This window comes from Vanacampus margaritifer, chromosome 20 (assembly GCF_051991255.1).
Source record: "Vanacampus margaritifer isolate UIUO_Vmar chromosome 20, RoL_Vmar_1.0, whole genome shotgun sequence".
Classification (NCBI taxonomy): Eukaryota; Metazoa; Chordata; class Actinopteri; order Syngnathiformes; family Syngnathidae; genus Vanacampus; species Vanacampus margaritifer.
In genome coordinates, this window is record NC_135451.1 from 9,535,554 (window position 1) to 9,559,017 (window position 23,464).

General features: G+C 38.7%; 1 protein-coding gene across 7 annotated transcripts in view; it reads left to right on the forward strand.

Annotated features, from left to right (window-relative positions):
• The window catches only part of adarb2 (adenosine deaminase RNA specific B2 (inactive)), a 254,338-nt gene extending 231,184 nt beyond the window's left edge, over positions 1–23,154 (forward strand). For all 7 annotated transcript variants that reach the window (XM_077554643.1, XM_077554641.1, XM_077554640.1 and 4 more), the window contains 6 exons: positions 2,520–2,688; positions 5,324–5,475; positions 5,712–5,880; positions 10,647–10,828; positions 16,267–16,448; positions 19,814–23,154. In XM_077554643.1, the coding sequence (XP_077410769.1) occupies positions 2,520–2,688; positions 5,324–5,475; positions 5,712–5,880; positions 10,647–10,828; positions 16,267–16,448; positions 19,814–19,990 (1,031 nt within the window). In that variant the 3' untranslated portion in view covers positions 19,991–23,154. The remainder of the gene's footprint in view (positions 1–2,519; positions 2,689–5,323; positions 5,476–5,711; positions 5,881–10,646; positions 10,829–16,266; positions 16,449–19,813) is intronic.
• Positions 23,155–23,464: the final 310 nt, after the last annotated feature.

A 23,464-nucleotide genomic window follows, 5' to 3' on the forward strand; every position in this document is an offset into this window, starting at 1 on the left:
TTTTCAAAACGGCAAAACGTTGTACAGTGCCTTTAATCAGTCAGCAATTAAAAGAAAAAAATGTCCACAGAATGCATTCATTTTACAGAATATAGAAGTACTGCAAATTATGTATTAATTGTTGCCTGAGCATGTAATGCTTCACCGCTTTCCTGTGGTAGCGCTCGGGCGAGGGCTTATTGATTTCCGTGTCCTGGATCGATTGTGTGCCCCGGGTTGACTACAAGGATGATCCTGAAGCGGCCAAACTGTTTCCCTTTAAATTAGTGGAATGGACTACTTTAAAAAAAAAAAAAGAAAGGGAACTTAGTGTGAATCTCACGGGAGACAAGCTTGAGCACAGTAATGTGAAAAGAGGTTCTAGCATACAGGGTATTCTTGATCAATAAATAAATAAATAGAAGCTTGTATTTTGTCTAATTATCATATGCAGGTGCTCTGCAATGGTATAAATAATCACTTGGAAAGTGTATTTTAGCTGATTATTTTAGGTTTTCACAGGGAGGCTTTATCCTTTACCGTCTCTCGCTCTCTCTCTCTCTCTTTGACTCCCGCCCCTCGCCCTCCACCTCGCACCCATCTCTCACACTCCCCTCGAAAGCAACAGCAAACTCAGTGCCAATTTCATGGCACGGTAGCGAATAGCGCTGCAGAAATTATCCATTGCAAAATTGATCTAAACAATTGCAAAGTGGAACGGTGAGGAAAAGCGGGAGGATGAAATTGGGAGTCTGTTACCTTTTTCAACTCACTTTATCACTGTGAAGGAAATATAGTGAAAAAGGTTGCTGGGAATGCAAAGTGTTGACTCAAAATAGAGAGATTTTTGGATGCACCCGCACCCGCACCCCCTCAGACTTAGAAAGAGATCATACAAAAGATGCAAAGGAAGACCAGACTCAAACCTGGAACCTTCTTTCTGTTCTGTGGCACAGAATTAGCATATTCAAGAAATCAAATACAGGTTCTTTCCTGTAATGTCTTTTTCCTCAAGTACGCACACACTTCCACACATTCCTCATGCCACCTATTACTCTCACCCGCCCAACATCCCCCCCCGTTTCCTCTCATCAATGGAGGTGTCAGGACTCTCCCTTCCACGGTGCCGTCTGGGCTCAAGCTGATAAAAGCTCATGTGCCGGTCCGGCAGCGCCTTGCAGATCTGCCTGGAGCCAACGGAGCCTGACTTTCGGAAACGAGGAGGAGTGATGTGAGGCAACCGACAAAGGAATGGCTTGCCATTAATGTGCTGCTTCGATTCTCTTGTCTGTGCATCACACACTTGCCCGGGCCTTTACGATGCTCTCGGAAATCATCACTATGAGAAATTTCCAGAAACAAGTGTGAGGAAAAAATTCTCGGGTATAAATAAAATATGCAGGCACTCTGTCTTGACCCAAACACAGTTTCTTATATATGTGTGAATATATTTTTGACATGACATGGAAAGACGAGGAGCTAGCGGAGGAGGTCAGTGAGCAAGTCGGGTCCGACAGAGAATAATGAAGTGAGTTGCAAAGAAGTGATGTAATGAACCGGGGAGGAGAGGGTGGCGAATGGAGCGGACAGGTGGTGCCAACAGGCGAGCGGTATAACCTGAGAGGGCAACTCGGGGAGCTGAGGTAAATGAGGATTAATCACGCGAGGAAGGGCCAAAGTGTTGACGGAGCTGGTGAAGGGTAGTAACGGAGACAATGATCTGGCAAAGGAGGAAAGCTTGATGGATGACAGGTGATCAAGCGGGAACAAGAAGCTGGACGATACACACGAATAGATGCACTCACTCTAGGAAGCTGACGGTGTGAGCGCCTGACGGCAAAGAAATTGTCAGGTTTGGTCAACCTAGAACATTTCATAAACAACAAACCAGGAAGAAAGATTTCATTCTTTTTGCTCGCGAGGAGAACGAAACACGTGCAATGTTCGTGTTAAGTGGTAACAAGAAACTGGACGATACACACGAATAGATGCACTCACTCTAGGAAGCTAACGGTGTGAGCGCCTGACGGCAAAGAAATTGTCAGGTTTGGTCAACCTAGAACATTTCATAAACAACAAACCAGGAAGAAAGATTTGATTCTTTTTGCTCGCGAGGAGAACGAAACACATGTGCACAGATTACAATCTTCTACCCGTTCTGGAGCAGACTCCGCCGAATCTCCTCTTTTTATCGGGTAGGCCCTGGTGACATAACCTATTGCTGCTCTAAAGGGTTTGGGGAAGTACATAGCAGCAACGTGACAATCATCCCGGATATGACTCTATATTGCGCGGACAATAATGCAAACGTTTCAGTCAAAAATCACAGTTCAACCGCAATATCTTGTCATGTTCCAGTTCCTGTGTTGCAACTGCAGCTTCTTCTCTCCACAGACGACCCCAAATAAATACTTTGGGATAACTTACATTCATTTATTCTAACAGAAATAGAAAACAAAAAATATTTTGGATCTTTCCGACATTTCCTCAATTTTCTAATGGGAAGATATTCGTGCAATGCATGTTTGTGTGTTGGACAGGTCTGGACATTAACTATGCCCAGGTGGTGGCGTTGTCTACAGGAACCAAGTGTATCAACGGGGAGAATCTGAGTGACCAGGGGCAAGTGGTCAATGACTGTCATGCTGAAGTGACGGTGCGCAGAGCCCTGCTGCGCTTCCTCTACTCTCAACTTGAGCTCTTTATCAGGTAAAACGAGTAATTAACTGCATGGCTCTGCAAACAGTACTCTATTTATTACACTTTTTTTCTGAAAGTCCTATCTGCATTTGTTATTTAGTAATCAGTCACATTTTTACAATATTCCTCTTTACAAAATTCATAATGTCGTCATTTAGTAATTTACAGTTTAAAGTTTCGCAGCCGTGAAATTTAGATTTTGTGTAAAAATCTACGTGCTTGCGAATACATTTTAACGTTTTTTGCAGAATGTACATGTAGGCTAAATGCTAAAAACTTAGCATTTTTCCCACAGCATATTTACTTGCGCATACCCCGTGGCATTACGGGAAAAAATGCTGAACCGAAATCATGCAAGTATCTAATAAGTACCAGGTTACTTTTGGTAGGGAGTAATAAGTAAAGTAATTACTTTTTAAAGCAAGTAACTAAGTAATATATTACTGATCTTGAGTAACTTGCCCAACACTGGTCATAATCACAAATGATAAAAAATTATAAATAATCAATGTTTACTTACTTAATTTTCTCACGTATTGTAATTTGGTATACTGTAAGCCAAATGCTAAAAAAAAAAAAATGGGGAAAAAAATGGTTTTAGCATTTAGCCTACAAGTACGTTTGAACATACTTGCAATTACATACAGTATAATACAAATATTTCGAACATACTTGCAAATACGTAAAAACACATTTAAATAACATTCAAATAAACTTTTAAATACATTTAAATGTGTTTGCCAGTCAAAAATGTTTAATCCCAGTGACAGTTCCACACTTCCGTATGTTGGTCACTGCTCTAGTTGGCCCCAATGAAAGTGGACTACAAACACAAAGCATAAAAAGAAATAGCAAAAAAAGAAAGACCTAAGACAGAGTAAATTTATTTTTCCAATCTTAAAAAACTCATATAAATGTCTTAATTACGAACAAAAACAAAACTTTAGTTATTAAGCTTGTAATCGAAATAAAGCATGTTTTCAGGCGTTACCTTTAAAGTTGATGTTTGTGACGATCTGAACACAACACAATGGTCCAAGTTCAGCAACTTGCCAGTTGCCAACATGCCTGCAGCAACTTTAGCAACTTTTATCACATTAAATGCTTAATAGCATTAAAGAGCTTGTTTGGCGTGACCTCCCACTGCCGTGCTATGAATTGCTCGATCTTCTATAATAAGCTTCATGGCAAAGCTCCATTCACCATTGACTTCCTAATAATCGCTACACATTTTGTGTGCCAGCTAATGAAACACATCAGAGTCTTGATTACCTTTATGGGTATTTTTTTTATTTTATTTTTTTTTAAGAACTGTTGCAAATGTACCTACTTTGTGTGCTCATGCAACCTGTGCATTGTCAGAGACAGGCTTGATATGTTATGATGCCTGCTTCCATAAGCATAAATTCCCCCAAGAACTTAATGGCAAGGCTGATTCATCAGATTAGTGGCAAGAAGTGTAGATAGCAGAATGTCATATTTGCATACACAGCCAGACTTTTCCGTCTTAGCACAATGCTGGATGGCAGTGACAAGGAGTGCGGTTGAGCAAGAAGGCTAATGGAGGAGATAATTCATAATGAAATGACCCAGCAAAATGCCACAACTGACATATTTACCCACAGTGAAAGGACACCGCAGACAGATGAGAGGTTATTTCAAGACGAGTGCCTTGTGAGGCTTTTTTTTAAATATACCGTCCTGTGAATCAATGACTCACTTGTGATCGGGCGTATCGGGATTGTTAGACTTTAATCGAATTTGCATTCAGAGGTAAATCATTGTTTTAATTAACTGAACTCAGATGAGCGCAGGCCAGTATGGATGACCAAAACTGCTCAAATTAAAAAATAAGTAATATATATATATATATATATATATATATATATATATAATTTTTTAATTTTAGCAGTTTTGGTCCAAAAAAGTACAAATATATATATATATATATATATATATAATTTTTAATTTTAGCAGTTTTGGTCCAAAAAAGTACAAATAAATAGAAACAAATTAAACAAATAAATGGTTGAAATAAATACAAAATAAATATATAAATAGAATTACATGTCAGTTGTTTGATAAAAACGTTCTGCTCTCACATTTATTAATTTCATGCTGCATACACTCTGTCAGGATGAAATGAAGGGGCGGTCCTAAACGTGCCTTGGGTTGGGCTCCACCGTTGTGTTGATTCATATTTAATTCTATTTATATATTTATTTTTGTATTTATTTCGACATTTATATATTATTTATATTTATTTTTTTAATCTCATTTTTTTATTTTTGTGTTTCTTTATATTTTTATTTATGTATTTATTTATTTATTTATTTATGGATATAGATATATTGTTGTTTTTATTTCCATTTATATAATTTTTTGGTGTTTACTTTTTGAATTATATTTTTTAGATCCGTTTTTATTTTCACATTTATTCATTTATTTATTCTTAATTTGGGCAGTTTTGGTCCTCCATAGGCCAGTAGACCTGAAAGATCTAGGTCTATCTGCGCCGTTGTGGGAGTGATCAAAGCCAACGGCAATCAGAGCAAGTTCAATGCTGACCTCATTGGTTCATACTTGTGTTGCTTGTTCTCATGATGTTGTTTTTGTTGTTGTTTTTGCTTCTTTGCTAACAAAGTAAAAGGCCGGAAGACTGGGAGCAGTCCATTTTTGTGCGGCATAAGGAGCGCAGCTACAGGTTACGAGACAGCGTCCACTTCCACATGTACATCAGCACCTCGCCGTGTGGGGATGGCAGACTCAACTCGCCCTATGAAATCACCACAGATCGTAAGTGTGTGCTCACGTCACGCAAACTCGCAGAAATAATGCTATAGAGCTACATTTCTTGATAGCTCTCATTTATTTTGTCACGTCATACTTTTTACAGAATTAGGACATTTTATTTTATTTTTTTATTTTAATTAAGATTGTTAAGTTACGTTTACTTTTTTTTTTTTTTTTTTTCGTTTTACTTTGTAATACAAGAATTCACGTCAAGTTGAAGAACTCTTGATCCTTTCCAGTACCCAGTAGCAGACACCTCTTGAGGAAGCACCGCTGCCACCTGCGAACCAAAATCGAATCAGGCGAGGGGACGGTCCCGGTGAGGTGTTGGAGGTCCGTCCAGACGTGGGACGGCGTTTTACAGGGAGAGCAGCTCATCACCATGTCCTGCACCGACAAAATGACCAGGTTTGTGCTGCCAAATAAGTACAAATATTAATATTAATTTCCAATCCACGTTTTAGCCTCATCAGGACCCGAAGAGAGTTTCACTTAGAGAGGACCATAGTTGAGCCTCTGTTGTGTGAAGAGCTTGATAAAAAAAAAAAAAAAAGAGAGAGAGAGAGAGTGAGATTGTGTGTGTGATAGCGTGAGGTGAACCCTCCTCCTGCGCAGCCTCTGTTAATTTGACCAATTTGATTCAGTTGGCAAAGCCTGGAGATGCTGTGATTAAATATACCCAGGTCAACACCAAGGGTGAAAGCAATTACTTTTTGTAAAAAAAAAATGGAGTGACAGAGGAGGGTGAAGGGACACCCTGCCCCCCCCCCCTCTCTCTCTCCCACAATCACACTCTTTGCTCCACAGCCTCCTCTGAACACTCTTTATATCGCTGTAAATCACCGGTGTTCATCGTTAAAGTGAGTGGGTCACCAAGGGCCGCTTTATGAAGGTCAGGGTGGAGGGTGAGAGGACTGCAATGTGACCACACACTCTTAAACTGATCCCCATCAATGCTCTTTTTGTCCTCTGTAATACCCATTCTACAGTCCTATTACTTTTTATCCCTCTCTTCCTTCAGGATCTGCACTTTATTATGGTTAGTTTAGCCTTGACCACGGATTTTTTTTTTTGGCTCTTTCCACTAATCATAAACATGTTCACTAGCTTACCGTATTTTTTTGCACCGTATTATTAGGCGTAATATAAATGAGCGGGTCTATTTTCTTCCATAAGGGTTATAAGATGTATCATTTTTGTGAAGCGTTGTATGTTAAATAGTTTATTCTAACTGAAAAGTTACGGCCGAGTTCCGTTCCTACGCTGGCGATGTAACCCGAATTTCAACTTAAGTCAGATTTCACCGTTAATGCCGATATTTACATCAAAATACTTTGTACAGTAAAAAACAACGGAACCAATATTTCATGTTTCCGCGCGGGCATTCATTGCTGACGGACGGCAGGGCGGAGCTAATTCAAACTTATTCTGCATTCAATGGTGGTCGGAAGTCGGACATATCAGAGTTGGTTTTTCCCAGTTCTGACCTGAAAGCGTTCAAGGCAAAAGTAAACAACCAAAATGGCGAATAGTTTTAAGTTGTTTTTTATTTTGTTCCTCAAAACTCATTTTGACCTCAAGCAAACTTACCTTCTCGCAATTTTGCTTCTTTTATTGTTTTAATCTTATTTCATTAACATTTCTTACAGTCCAGTAGTTCAGCGTATAATTTCATGCAGGTAGATAGCGGCATACTGTCACGTACGTTGTGTTGAATATTTGTAAATGAAGAAAGCTATCTAGTTTAACATTTGAGTAAATTGAGTAACACACAACACAACTTTAAATAACTTTAAAATGGCGTGATTACTGTGGGAAATTAACGAAAAAGAAGGTGCTACGGACGAGGCACGGGCATCATAAAGTTGAAACGACGTAACTCGAGGACACCCTGTTTAGCTGTTTAGCGTTATTATGCTAGGTTATATCAAAAAGCGCCGCATGTCTCCCTTGCTTTTTTTCGCCACTGCACGTGGGTCTGTTTCAAGCAGAGGGAATCCTCCGACAGACAAAAAAAAAAGTTTGAATATCGCGAGTCAGTCTGGTGACCGGTGGTTGCTATTAATTTGGCTAATGTTAAATGCTATCAGTTCAACAGTTGTAAATAATCCAAGCATGAACCATTATCCAACCTAAGCTATTGGAAGCAAGTTGTTTCGTTTAATTACTGTAAATATACTGCCAAGTGCCAAAAACTTTTGATGGGACTAACCAGGAACGGCAGCATTAGCCTAGTAGCACTACATTTCCCATGATTCATAGACACTGAAACAGGAAGTGGACATAGTAATAGATAGAAGTAGTAGTAAAACACAAAACAGATTTGTTGAATAATTGGATATGGCTTTTTTGAGACATTTGGGAACTATATTTCTAGTTCTTGGTTACAACAAAACACAAGGAGTCTGAATTAAAGACGACAAACTGAAAAGCCTACATACATCATTCATGTATTAGCCGCTCCGGATTACAAGGTGCACTGTCGATTTTTGATGAAATTAAAGGATTTTAAGTTTGCCTTATGGTCTGAAAAATACAGTATATTTATGCCAGGCGGTACTAATCAGCCATTTATGTTCCCTTAGGCCAGGCGTAGAGTTGTCGATGCCCGCCGCTGCCCCTGTGCTAATATTTGATTTGACAGCTGGATTTAATTGAGGGTCCTGAATGGCTCTCATATAATCATGATGTTTTCCATCCTTTCGTAGTTTTATGCAGATGATCACATTACTTTAATGGCGGCGTTTTCGGAGGGTGGGAAGAAAAGGGGGAGCGGCTGAGAGGGAGAGTGGAGGTCTTCTCTCTCCACTCTTTAAATTCATACAGCCCAGCCAGATGGCTGCCTTTTCTTGCATGAGATTAGAAGATGTTTCTGATTCACGGTGTCGCTCTCTGGCTAAATTAATATTTCTGGCTAAACCATTTTGGGTTTTGGCTGAGGTGTCGTGTGTGTGTGTGCAAAGCTCCGAGCGCCTGCGTGGACAGATTGCAGGTAAAATGTGGCCGCCGCATCATGAGCTCATTTAGCGATTCCCAGATAGCCGCTAATGTTAATTGACTGCTTAGGAAGTGAAAGGCGCTGTAATGAGTGATTATTAAGTCAGCCAGGAAAGAAAAACAGTAGTCACTGTAATTGCACCCATGATAAAGCGTCGCTGATTAACCAAAGGAACGGTGAATGTCACTCAGTAGAAGATAAACCTTTTTCTGAAAACATTCGTAGACATCCACCTGCTGCAAAAGCCTGAATGTTGCTTTTTAATGAGATACCGGATATCAACGAAATCCATTAAAACTGTTAGCCAGTTGCTACCTACTTAGTATCTTTCTTTTTTGCTGTGCTGTTGTCCATTTTCTTGTCTTCTATTGTTTGCGCGTATTTCTCTATTAATTCGGTCGGCGAGTTTTTTTCAAAGGAGGAAAAGTTTGAGCTTCACTGCCATAGCATTATAACGTAGCCAATCAAGCTAACAAGTAGCATTAGACTGACGTTTTTGCTAGCTAGCGACAATGTAACATCAAATCGAAAAAACACCTGTTGAAACCATATTCAGAATTATCCTAGTTAGTTAGTTAGTTTAAATGGTGCAACATAGCACCGCTAATTTTAAAACCAGATGAACTCATTTCAAATCCAGTTTTCTTAACTATCTAACATCAGAGGTTAAATTAAGTTAAACCTTGTTGGTGAAACCCGACCCTAGTGTGTTCCTCTATTAATTCGGTCAGCGAGTTTTTTTCAAAGAAGGAAAAGTTTGAGCTTCACTGCCAAAGCATTATAACGTAGCCAATCAAGCTAACAAGTAACATTAGACTAACGTTTTTGCTAGCTAGCGACAATGTAACACCAAATTGAAAAAACATCTGTTGAAACCATATTCAGAATTATCCGAGTTAGTTAGTTAGTTAGTTAGTTAGTTAGTTAGTTTAAATGGGGCAACAGAGCACCGCTAATTTTAAAACCAGATGAACTGATTTCACATCCAGTTTTATTAACTACTAACTATCTAACATCAGAGGTTAAATTAAGTCAAACCTTGTTGGTGAAACCCGACCCTAGTGTGTTCCTCTATTAATTCGGTCAGCGAGTTTTTTTCAAAGGAGGAAAAGTTTGAGCTTCACTGCCAAAGCATTATAACGTAGCCAATCAAGCTAACAAGTAACATTAGACTGACGCTTTTGCTAGCTAGCGACAATGTAACACTAAATCGAAAAAACACCTGTTGAAACCATATTCAGAATTATCCTAGTTAGTTAGTTAGTTAGTTAGTTAGTTAGTTAGTTAGTTAGTTAGTTAGTTAGTTAGTTGGTTAGTTTAAATGGTGCAACAGAGCACCGCTAATTTTAAAACCAGATGAACTCATTTCAAATCCAGTTTTATTAACTATCTAACATCAGAGGTTAAATTAAGTTAAACCTTGTTGGTGAAACCCGACGCTAGTGTGTTAAATAAATTAAAGGTGAAGAATGACAAAGCGACCCTCCATTTTATACGAACCTCCTCGGCCCTTTTTAAGAGCGTCAGGCACAACAGAATGCCTCTGCGAGGCTACAAACGAATATAAACATGATCATTATCATTTCCCATTACCGAATGAGCTTCTGCTTGCTAAACTGAGGATTCCAGCAGTTGGCATTCCAAGGCAGGCCCGGCTGGCTACCTTATCAGGCGTGAGCGAGGCGGGCAGGACGAACCCCTGCCGACACAGGTGGATGTCCCTTAACAAACTAGCAGCGATCGACCTCCCGCTCGGTGATGGACGGAGGCCTGCCTGCGACGTTGCGCAGTGCATTAACCCCGCTGGCACTGACAAATGCACGCATGCTAATGTGTTGTTGTGGTAATGAATGCCGATGCACTGACCTGTGGCAATGTTGTTGTTGCCGGCACCGCTGATGGTTTGTGTCTCTAACCGCGGGGAAATGGCGTGTTTGTGTGCATTGACAGTCCAGCAGATGTTATTCATCACGTCCCACATCAAGATAACGATCAGATTGTCTCTACCTGTCATTGAGGCCCTCAAATTGGTCTCTCTCGCGCTGCCTGTTTCCTTTTTCTCACCTCAACCAACCTCCGACTTTCGCCGCAATCCTTCCTCCTCTCCACACCGACAACCTCACCTTGTCATCTCCATAAAACACTCCTTAATGTATCCTTCCCCTTTCCCGTCTAGGTGGAATATTCTCGGCCTGCAGGGTGCGTTGCTGAGCCACTTAATGGAGCCTGTGTACCTTCATAGCGTGACCGTGGGCAGCCTCCGGCACACGGGCCATCTGGGCAGGGTGCTGAACCAACGGCAGGAACGACTGGGGCCCCTTCCCGCCACTTACAGACGCAACCAGCCGCTGCTCAGTGGTAAATAGATTATTAGATGGCTGGATGGATGGATGGATGGGACGGATTTTCGATTGCAGTTTGGTTCGGCTTGAAATACTGATGATAACGGAAGGGGTGTCCTGATTGTTGCCGAATGACAGACCCTAAAAATTTATTGACGTGCTCATCTCTGAACATTAGAATACTTCAAACAACTTTGAGGACCAGCGCACACCTAGCGCCAACATCACAGGTGACAAAAGGAATGCACCAGGGTTATGATAGTTTTGGATTTTTTTTATTTTTGTTTTAGTTCATCTTTGGAGCAGGTTTGTTGGTTTGTTTTGTTTTTTTCAGAAAATGCATCATTTTAGTTAACTTTTTGTTAGTTTTGGTATTAGTTTTATTTTATTTTATTTTATTTTATTTTATTTTTATTTATTTTTTTATTTTATTTTATTATTTTATTTTATTTTTTTATTTTTTTTTTTTATTTTTTTTTTTTTTTTCCTGGAGAGCTCAGTATTGTTCATTCGGTAATTTTACCGATTTGACATGCCATCATCATTGCTCTAGTTTTAGTTTTTTAATGTTTGGAGTTTTTGTCTATAACAGTCGTGCATGCAAACATCACACACGCAAATACATAAACTCCTGGAGCTGTCCAACCTAACACTGTCATCATTGTGGCAGCCAGTCGAGCAAATCTGCTTCCGAGGTTCCACTGAGACCCGACAATTTTGTTTGTAGTGAAGCTCAACGTCGGAAGAGGTTCCAGCTTGAAGATACATCAGCCGTCACTTGCAATCTAGGCCACTCCCTCAGCAAGTTCTACATACGATGTAGGGCATCTCTTTCTATGGATGTTATTGTTAAAAAAAAAAATTGGTTTACGGTAATACATTTGATCTATCTGTAATCATACAGATCTTTCAAAAAAATCTAATTTTATTCCATTCTATATCGCTTTTCTATAGAAAGAATGTGTTTACAAATAGTGGTCTCTTTGGATTTGTCAGATCGTTGCGCCGGGCGTAGCTTGAGTAGCTGTAGCAGTCGATTGAGAGGTATGGAAGGTGGACGAGGAGGGACACGAGGAGGACGGCCCTCCACCAAATCAATGTAATCACAGTCCTTATCTGACATTATTAGCGCAGTCATCAAGAAATGGTCTGAGAGGGAAACATGAGGGCAGAAAGTAAATCAATGAAAAAAGAGCGTTCCTTGCACTTGCTATTTTTTTGTAACTTTAAGTGCTTAATTCACCCGTTTGCATGTAAGTCTTTTCAACTACGCCGATTCTACCATCCAGACTTTGTATACACCTGGGAATGAGTGAAAGCCCTCCCGTGAATGCATGGTAGAATTTTACCGTATTTTCCGGACTATAAGTCGCCCTTTTTTTCATAGATTGGTTGTTCCTGCGACTTGTACTCCCGAACGACTTGTACATGAAAAAAATATACCAGGGGGAATAAGAGGGGACTCTAGACTTATACTATAATATACGATATATATATATATATATATATTAGTGCACAAAAAAATATCGCATTGTTCATAAATTAACGCAGATTAATCGCACTTTATTACTACAAATTTTGACTACTACTTTTAAGGTAGCACAGGTTGTTTGAGCAAATAAACATAATTACATGCATTAAAGTAAAGCATTTAATTAATGTTTGCGTACGACATTTAGAATATTTGTTCATGTCAAAATATTCGGGTCATTTTTTCCCCATTTTAAATTATGCAAGTAATTCATTAGTTAGAAAAAGAGGAGGATGAGCGTGTGCAGTGGATCAAAAAAATTTTAAATGTCAAAAAAATTAACACATAACCGGTGCTTTTTAAATTTGTCGGGGAAAAAAACTTTATAATAAAGGCTTTTTTTACGAAGTGATTAATCATGATTAATCAAATTTCTAAAGTGTGATTAATCTCCAGTGTGACTTTAAGTATGCATTTTTTGGCCTAGTGCGACTTATACTCCGGAGCAATTTATAGTCCGGAAAATACGATAAGTACCACTAACATTGTTAAGTTATGAGCAGAGCCACTGCAGATCAACTATTTGACACGGAATAAATGATATAAACTCACTGACCATAACTTGGAGTGCACTTGCATAGGCTAATGACACGCATTACAAATGCCGTATAAAATAATGGCCGCTACTTATTGGCGATCCTAGCGATATGAATGCACTTTGTTTTGCTTACCATTTTCATTTTTTTTACACCTGCACGAGCACGATACGAAATTCATGGACCTCATAACTAAACACACTAATTCTTACCTCTTTCATGTCGAGCCCCTCCCCCCCCCTAGACCGAGACACCGATCAAGTCTTCCATCAGGGGAAGAAAAATGAAATTGGCTATTACAGACGTAGAGGAGAAAAGTCCATTGAAGGGATCCAATGAGCCATGAGTGGTTGGGGGGAAGGGGGAGTAATGGCAAGATGGATAGAGCGCCTCTTTTGTACAAAGGAGCGCGTCGGTAAAAGAGAGAGGAGACGGGTAATAAGACACGGCGAGGATTGTTGTTGTGGCGGGCAGTTCATTCCACTTCCAAAAGAAGAGCAAGCGTGCATGTGTAGGAATAATAGCGATGATGGGGAGATGATCTGTAGACATTCAATCTGTCAAGGTTTTGCGGATGCAAAAGGCAGGTGGACCCCGACCGCAAATGTTTATTTACAGCACAAAGGCTTGGAGAGGCACGGGGGGAGCAGACGAGGGAAGGCGCCAACACGGGAAACAACAAAGCTTAGACCAAACACAATGCGCAGTCAAAGACGCGAAGAAAGAAAGAATCTGCTCTCGTGTCAAAACAATCGCACGTCTCATCCAAAGTCGGCTGGGATGATCGTAATGTCACAGATATTCCCTTTGCTGTCGCCAAACCACATTTGAGTTTACAACAGTTGATGGACAAATGAAGCTTCATGAAGCACTTGTGATATTTTTGACTCCTCTACATGGCACTCTTGATTTAAAGATTTAATCAGTTTCCATTGCGCTGGTCTTTATTTTTAAAAACCCAAAGCACCATCTACAGGAATCAAAAAAAATATGTATCAGAAGTGCTTCATAAAGCTTCCTTTTCCCATCACTGAGTAATATACCTTACTTAACTCATTCACTGCCATCGACGGTTATAAACGTCAAAAAATAATTTGAACTATTTCTATTAGTTTAACTTTTTTTTCTACTTACAGTACGAAAACCTAGAAAACCTATATATTTTTTATTTTATATTTTTTTATTTTATTTTAAATTTAAAATTTTAAAATTTTAAATTAAAATTTTTAAAAATATATATATTTTATTTTATTTATTTATTATTTATTTTTATTTATTTTTATTTTTTATAAAATGTGTGATTAATCGTGAGTTAACTATTGAAGTAAAAAATAAATAATTCATTTTAAAAAATTAATTGTAATTAATCGCATGACTTCACTAGTTAACTCACGATAAATCACAAATTTTACTTATTTATTAGTTACTTATTTATTTACTATACTCTTGTTAACAAATGTGGAAAAAAAGTTAAACTAATAGAAATAGTTCAAATGAATTTTTGATGTTTTTTTTTAACAGCAGCCATGTCCACATAATTGTCTATTAAAGCCTTCAGGGGACATTTTAAAATATTTGGTACAAAAATCCACTTGGTTTCAATGGTTCGAAGTCAAGGTCACTTCCATCTTATCCCCATCCCGCAAACATACACTTTGACTTGATGAGAAACTGAAGGTCCAAGATCATGGTCTCACCTTAACCCCACTCGACAGATTTGACTATCATTTAAACATCACAAAGCCTAGATGGCGAAAAAAATATTGTCTCTCTAGGATTTTTGGGGTTTTTTTGCCAGAAAAAAATGTCATCCATAGCATTTGAGTACGTTTCAGCACATATGGGGCAACACTTACATGTCACTGATAACAGCGTGTGCATGCTTACACATTGCTAAAATACCCCCGGGTCTCTTGTTATCCCCTCACCTCCTCAGTATCTGAGCAGTTTTATAAGTTTATATACACGGTTTCAAGCAGCTGTAACATTGTATCCCCGGTATTAGCCTCGGGGAAAATAGGTGTGTTCAAAGACTCTTCAGATCCTCCTTCATTTGTGTCGTAGCCAGAAGCTAGAGTCATGTTCCATTCTTGTAAATCTATAGCTAGGCATTACTTCATAATAGCGAACAAATATTACGGATGCCATTTTCTAGACCCACCTGTAATAGGTGGAAAATGTTTTGCTGTAAAACTGACACATGAAACAAGAGATTTCACAACATTTTCAACCAAACCGTATCATAGTGTTTAGCAGAAGTCCGCTAGCTTAATGCTATATGTGAAACACACAAGCTAACAGAAGTTAGCATCAATGTTACAGTAAAGCAACTGCTACTTGAATACGCAAAGAGTAGCCGCACATACAAACAGAGCTTACGATAGTCACATATTTTGTGTATTCTACGTGCTCTGACTGTGCGGATGACAAATATTTAAATCACAAACCTGAACGCATCTCTTGAAGAAGACCTGCCCAGTTTGTTGTGGCACAAAAAAAATCCACAATATAGTTAGCATGTGAATGATGAATCTCTATATAGTGGGCAAACACTTAACAGAATTATATTCTTAGTTCTTACCATTAAAAAAAAATAAAACATATTATAAAATGGGGTCTTGTCTTTATTTATAAAGTTTGTTTTGAAACGCATACAAATAGGATGTTGACCCGTATACTGAAACCGATTGTTTGACCTCACCGATTTATACAGTAGGGCGTAATAATGCATACAGGTTGTCTTCACTGCACTTGGGATCAACTTCAGCTTTTCAAGAAGTTTAACTCATTCACTGGCATTGACGGCTATAGACGTCAAAAATTCATTTGAACTATTTCTATTAGTTTAACATTTTTTTTATTTTGTTAACAAGAGTATGAAAACCTAGATTTTTTTTTATTGTTCATTTAGAACAGATATAAAATTTCTGATTAATTGTGAGTTAACTAGTGAAGTCATGCGATTGATTACAATTTTTTTTTAATTATTGCCTGACACCCCTAATTTTTTAATAATCGTTTTTTATTTTTAATAATCAACTCAAGTAATCATTTGGAGCCTCTTTTTTTTTTTTTTAATTGTCCAAATCCTCTGATTTCAGCATATCAACTGTGATTAACTGATTTCAGTAGTCCTTCATTAAAAAAGAAAAAAATATTTTAAATGAATGGCGTCAGGCGATTAAAATTTTTACTCGCATGATTTCACTATTAATCACGATTTATCACAGATTTTATATCTGTTCTAAATATACAATATTTTTTTTCTAGGGGTTTCATACTCTTAACAAAAGAGGGAAAAAATGTTAAACTAAACTGAATTTTTGACGTCAATGCCAGTAAATGAGTTAATGAAGTTCTCCCTTTTTTTTGGGGTTTCTCCTGCAGGGTTAAGCTGTGCCGAGTATCAGCATTCAGGGAAGGCCTTGTGCGTGAGCGTCAACTGGACTTCGGGCGACGCGCAGCTGGAGGTGGTCAACACCGCCACGGGACGCAGACGTGACTCAGGGATGCCTTCACGCCTCTGCAAACGCGCGCTTTTCACGCGCTGGAGCAGACTTTACTGCAAGGTGAGGACTCGAATCAGCTGTTAATTTTCCACTTGTGCTGATTTTGGGATTGATTCTATGGGGACGGGATTCGTCGTACTTACTTGACTTTGTTCACAATTGCATATGATATAAAATAAAGACTCTTTAGGGATCTGGGGTTTATTTATCAGCAGAATCTGTATGACAAGAAATGTGTTCATCTGCTATTTTTACAGCTGCAACTTTACCCTCTTGTCTCAGCTGTGGATCAGCCAACATTGATTGATTTTACTCACATTTCAGTGGCAAATGTTCCCTCAAGGTTAGAATTCCATTGTGAGCTACTCACGGCAAACGGAAGATAACGCCTTTCTGAAACCTGATAATGCCTTCGCCCAATTTCAGTCGGAAAAAAATACGATTTTGGATAAGTTCAACTATTGTGTCATGTTTTTAGTTCAACAAAGGGAGGTTGCCCGTGTCTATAGTAATAATGGCGGTAGGTCATTGCGCAAAGAACACAGGTGCGCCATCAAGATGCCCTTGTTGCAATGTCAGCCAGCAAACATGACACCGGAGAGCACATCGTTTAGTTGTTGGCCTTTCGCTTTATAAAGTTTACTTTCCTCCAATGTTTAAGTTTAATTATGTGAAGGCCTTTTTTATATATATATATATATATATATATATATATATATATATATATATATATATATATTCCTTCTCCTTCCACATGATTGATCCCATTCACATCATTCCAATTTCAACATATTCCAACAATTCACGCCATGGGGGCTTCTATTTGTTTTATTCCCAAAAAAATCCATGGTTTTCTCCTAATTCAGCATTTTCCATCTAGAAATTTTCCATTCATTCCAATTAATGCAGAATTTGCCCCAAAACGTATTTATTGGTCATTTCCATTCGCACATTCAAAATAACAGATTTAGATACGGTAGTTCCCATTTGGAATATAAATCATTCTGCTTACTCATTTTACCTTATGAACGATTTTTAACATGCCAAAGTTTTGCACCCCCCCAAAAAAAAAATCCCATATCACAACATGTCCCATTGGTCACTCCTCCCAAACATTACGTGATCAATACAAACTATTCCAACATCAACAAATAAAATAAATCGAAAGCCCCAATTTACACATGTTTACATATTCCAGTTTCCACATTTTTTGACCAATTAGAACCATTCCAACTCTTAACACACTCAGTTGATTCCATGTCATTACAATATCGTTCCAAATGATTCCACATGCTTCAATGATTTTGATTCAATCTTTTCGCCTTAACATGCAATTTCTAGGTTAAATTATATATATATATATATATATTTATTTATATTTTTTTTCTTGCAAGCTATTTTGAAGCAATATAAAATGACAACTTTTTTTTTTTGGGGTCATTTTTGCGATGCCACAATTAGGATGTCAATCTTCTCTAATTGCATTGCTCCAGAACACTCCGGTGAATGAAAACATTAAGCAGCCAATTTTCTACCACAACACAAACACTTTATCAGGAGATACCGAATACACAAGCGCAAAATATTTGTCTCCCTCCAGTAGATAAATGTGTGTGCTGTGTTTGCGGCTTATCACAACCTGCCGGTGTCGATCTTTAACGGCAGACCTCGCTGCACTCTAATTTCCATTCAGAAACTTGATGTAACAGACAGTGGCTTCATCACCAAATGGCGGCCGTTAAAGCATAATGACTATGAAACGATAATTATTTGGAGAAGTGCTCGACGCTAACACCCCGCCCACCCCCCCTTCCTAACCTAAGTGTTCCCTGCACGATGCATATAAGGGCCACGCAAGAGCAGTCACACTAATCTCCAGAAGAAACTTTCACGTTCTTACCCCCCCTCCCCCCCACTCTCCTCCTTTGTATCCGCGCTGATCTTCATTGTTTCCCCTTGCGACAATAGTAATGCACAGAAAGCGCAGAGAATGTTCAATTGCTTGTGAAATTTAAATGGAGGAGATTACACAGCTGTTGAAGGCCCCGAACCCCCGCCCACCTCCCCGCAACTCCTCCTAAATGCATTTGTGCCACCTCATTCGCTTTGTTTTTGCTCGTCTTCTTCCCTCACTCCGCCATCGCAACCTTTAGCCTTTCACTCCATTTTGACTGTATCTCTTTTTTTTTACTTCTGCCAAGATGAGAGGTTTTGTTTTGAATGCTATTTGTTGGGTTAGATTAGGTATTGATCGAACCAAACAGAATTATGTTAGTAAATTAAGTAGTACACTCTATACTTATTGTATAAGCACATGAGAAGTACAGGTAGTTGTTTGTTGTTGTTATATTTTTAAGTAAAAGTATTAAGTACTGATTATTCTAAAATGTACGTAGAAAAGTAAAAAAAAAAATTTTTCTTTTTTTTTTTTAATTGTCTATTACAGGGGTTGGCAACTGGGGGGGCCACGGGCTGCATGTAGCCCCCGGCCACACTCAGAGCCCTTTGATTAATTCCCCCCTCCCCTTCTCCCGTTTTTTTTTTTTTTAGCAAAACCCCAGAAAACGCTGGTAAAAATTAAACTTTTTTTCATGAATAGCTCGTGGTTAAAGTGGAAAGAAGGAATAAATTATTGGAATATTGGGGGGAAAAATATTGGGGGGGAAATGTGGCCCCCCGGCCACACTCATATGGCTCCTTGATTAATTGTCAAAAGAAAAGAAATGTTCGGGAGAAATTGTTCTTGTTTTTTTTCATGAATAGCTAGCAGTAAATGTTTGTTTTTTTTAATCCTGGAAAAAAATATTGAATTGAAAATTATTGAAAAAACTAACTAACTAACTAAAATTTTACCCCTGGATTAATTTTCAATATATTTGTTTTCTTTTTTTATAGGGCAGATTTTTTGTCATGAATAGCTGGCGGTAATTGTGCGGGGGAAAAAATCTTGGGGGGGAGAATTAAGAAAAAAATACTAAATATTGAAAAAAAATCCGCACATAGGATTAAATTAAATTCATGAGAAAAAATATTGTTCATATTACGGTATTAAAAATGACATCTCTAAAATGACCTTTTAAAAAATAATTGGGGTAAATAAAAACTGTATTTTATCACCATTTAACACAATCTATATTATTAATTAATTTTCCAAACCACATTTTCAACAAAATATGAAATATTTTGTACAGTGATTGTCACTGATTAGATTTTTAGAGCAGACCTGTGGGCTACTCATGTTGTCTTGGGGCTAACTAGTACCCCCTGGCACCATATTGTTTTGTTTTTCCTTGAGACAATGCACGTTAACGCAGCAAAAATGCACCTGTGTGCTTCAACAACAATAATACTGCACTCACAATGGAAGCTACTCGGCCCGTCATCACGTCCCCTCTCTCTCTTTTTTGCTCTCTCGCCTTTTCCAGCTGGGGATCCCCACGTCCTGCTCAGAGGACGGCCAGCTGGTTTACTGCCAGGCCAAGATGGCGGCACGCCCTTACCAGACAGTCAAGCAACAGTGGTTCAGGTCTCTGCAAGAAACCGGCCTGGGCACTTGGGTGAAGAAGCCACCGGAACAGGAACAGTTCCTGCTATCGGACTGATAGGAGAATGCGTGTTTCTGCGTGTTTGTGTATATAAGTGTGAACGTGTCAGAGGTGGCGAATCCAAGTCCAGAAAGTAAAAAAATCTTGCCGCGGTTTGACTTTAACCTCAGGTGCTAGCTAGCTAGCTCCCCTGGTGCTCATTTACCTGCTAGGGAGCTAGCTAGCTAGCACCTAAGGCTAAAGCTAAACTGTGGCAGGGTTTTTACTTTCTGGACCTGAATTTGCCACCTCTGGAAAGTGTTAACCTTTATTTTTTTAGGGTAAGGTAGGAGCCATGCTCTTTGCAAACATAAACACCCGCATAACTGAGCGTGAACTCACCATTGTGTGTGATTTGTTGTGAATGAGCCGCACAATCCACGCCGCCGCTCAATACAAAAAAAACGTAAGGTCAACTGGATGTGCTGAAAGGAACAGGAAATAAAAAGGGATTGTGTGTTTTTTTTTCTCCTTTCTTTTCATCCTATGTCTCCTTTAAACTCACCTCAGGTGTGGCGTCTGTCAAAGAAGGGGTGGGGTAACCTTGAGCTAAATGAAAGGCAGCCGCTATCTTGTCATCAGCTATTTCCGGGTCCCAAGGCTCCCGCTGAGGAGCAAAGCCATGGGAGAGAGTAAAAGAGACAGAGGGAAGGAAAGAGAGAGAGAGAGAGAGAGAGAGAGAGAGAGACCACGTCCAATTACTGTCCCTGTCATGGTGATGGGTGATCGAGAAAAAGATGGGAGGAGAGAGTGAGAAACACAATTCAGCGCCATCCCAAGCGACCCGTCCTCACCTTTTTTCCACGGTCGTCCCCCGCCTCTGACTTCGCCCTTTTTCCCCCCGCCACTTCCTTTGTCTCCGTCACTCGAACCCCTTCCCTCCCCCACGCTCGCTCCTTGTCAATCTCCGCCGCCGCCGCCTCGCCTCGCCTTTCAAGCGCGGCACAGTTTAACACGACATGACGACAGGTTAATACACCCCACTGGGTCGGGAGAAGATGAGGTACGAGGCCATTACCGCTTCCCTCATTATGAACGGGATGACTTTTCATACGAAATATATCCTTTTTCTTTCTTGACCTGGATCGACACCTCAACATCTTTTTGAGCACAAGGGCCTTGTTGACCCGATTCTTGACAACTGCGATCATGTTCTAATGGCGGGGAAGAGTACTAATATTATTGTTATAGATGTTGATTGTTACATTAAAGACTACAGTGACCTGTCAAAAGAAATATCCAAAAGTTGAAAAAAATGACATGAGCAAAATGTCATTTTTATGGGCGGGTAGTCCTGCCATGAAAAAAACAAAATTGTAACTAATTGAAGCCCACCCCAGAAAAAAAAATCTTAATTGCCCATAAGGTGCCAACTACTTTTTATTAGATAAAAAAGCCTAATTACATTAAATGAAGCTCCTCCCCTCACTTCCACACACCTTAGCACAAACATACCACAAGATGGCGCCAAAGTCATTTAGACAGGGCTGATGACAAAAACACCAAATGTGGACGTTGGCAACGCTTAGGTCAAAATGAAACGCCACAACTCACATCAACATGATTTTGCCACGCCAAGTTTCCACATAATAGCAGCAAAGCGTTACTGTTTTCCTAAATGAAGCACATTCCAATCACTGCCATAATTCCACTTTTCTCTCAAGAAAATTCAGTTTACATTTTTCCAATAAAAATTTCCAAATAGATATTTCATATAATTACTGCCTCTACACTACAGGGTTTTTTTTTGTTTGTTTTTTGATTTTGCATTTTCTTTTGCCAGTCAGTCACAGGATAAACTATAAGCAAACATACACGCTTGCATTTACACATTTCATTTACAGTCCTCAATTAGTCAAAAATTTATGTTTTTGGAATCAGGGCGTGCCTATGCAAAATAAAATTAAAATAAATACACAAGCACACCAAGTGCAGCATCCTATAATGTTATTATTTCCTAAAAATATAACACCTAAAATTTGCACTTGATCTAAAATGTAATAATATCACCAATAATATATATATATTTTAAATCCTGACTGATATTGTAATATTTTTACTGATAATTAATAACATTTATATTAAATTATAGTGTAAATCTTGACAGATAATGTAATATATGTGTTCATTTTTTGTCCAAAGTTCTGCATTTTGTTTTTTTGGACAATCAAAGAATTATCACGGCAAAAATTGGAGTGTTAAATTTTTGGTGTTAAATGTTTCAAATTTGATTTCAATCCGCAAAGTCTGTTTTCAACACTGTTTGATTTAAATGTAGGTCACTGTTGTGTTATTTGACAGAGTTGATTTACTTTGCAGAGACTTAATCAAAGTGAGCCCCGCCCACTTGATTAGAACTGATCTGCTGCAAACACTTCTGAGATATGATGTATATTATCGGTAAGAATGTCATAATTTTTATTACATTATTGGTGAAATTATTACATTTTTTTATCAAGTTAAGTGCAAATTTTATTACATTTTTAGCCGTTGTTACATTTTCAGGAAATTATTCAATGATATGGTGCCTCAACTGTGAGGCCTAACCGCGTTCCACCTGCTGCTCCATTTTGGCTCCTTTGTTGTTGTAGTATTTTATTATTTATTTTTTTTGTATTTTTTTATATCCCTTCTGACTAATTTAGCACAGTATTTGTTATGACATGACAGAATGGCAGCTAGCGGCATGGCCTGTAAATAGCATGGAAACAGTGAGAGTGACATCTAGTGGTCATTCCATGTTGTGGTTGTTTGACCTGTGCCCCCTCAGCTTAATCATTGGAAAAGATTAAGTTAAAATGTAAGCTAAAATGTGGTCTATGGCTGTGTAAAAGATCTACTGCAAATTCTGCCTGAATGGAAGTCTTATAACAAGAGACCCCGAATATTTCAATTTCATCTCATATTAAATCAATAAAGCTTTATTTGTCATCTTACAGATTTAACCATTAGTTTCCAAAAAAATACATTGAGCTCATGTCTGAATGGCAATATTCTACCTACAATTGTACATATGTAAATCATATACGAGATGTTGACAAGAGATCCTCAAATGTCTAATGATGATGTACATTTACAGTCTATGAAGAACTGCTGCTAAAGTCTTTAAAATGCACTTCAGTGACAAATTCAAAAGTGAATGTTTGTACTGTATATGTGAATAAAACCACAACATTGTGACAGTTTATCTAATTTATTTCAAGTGGAGTGTAATTGCATTCCAACGTGATTAAAGCCTTTCCGCGTTGGCCCTCGGGAGACGACGAGCACATATTACAGAGAGCATCTCTTCCATCCCCGGGGGAAATCCACAGGCAAGAATTTGTTTTCGGCTCGGTGGCCGGTGCCGCTCGCCAGCCTCCAAGTTAGCCTGGAGGAGGAGAAAGAAGGAAGCGGGGTGGTCGCCTTTCTCCCTTAAGGTTGTGCGCTTTACAATAAACAGCATAATTGACAATTTGCTCCGGTGGCTGGTCACAGCCAGACAGTTACAAT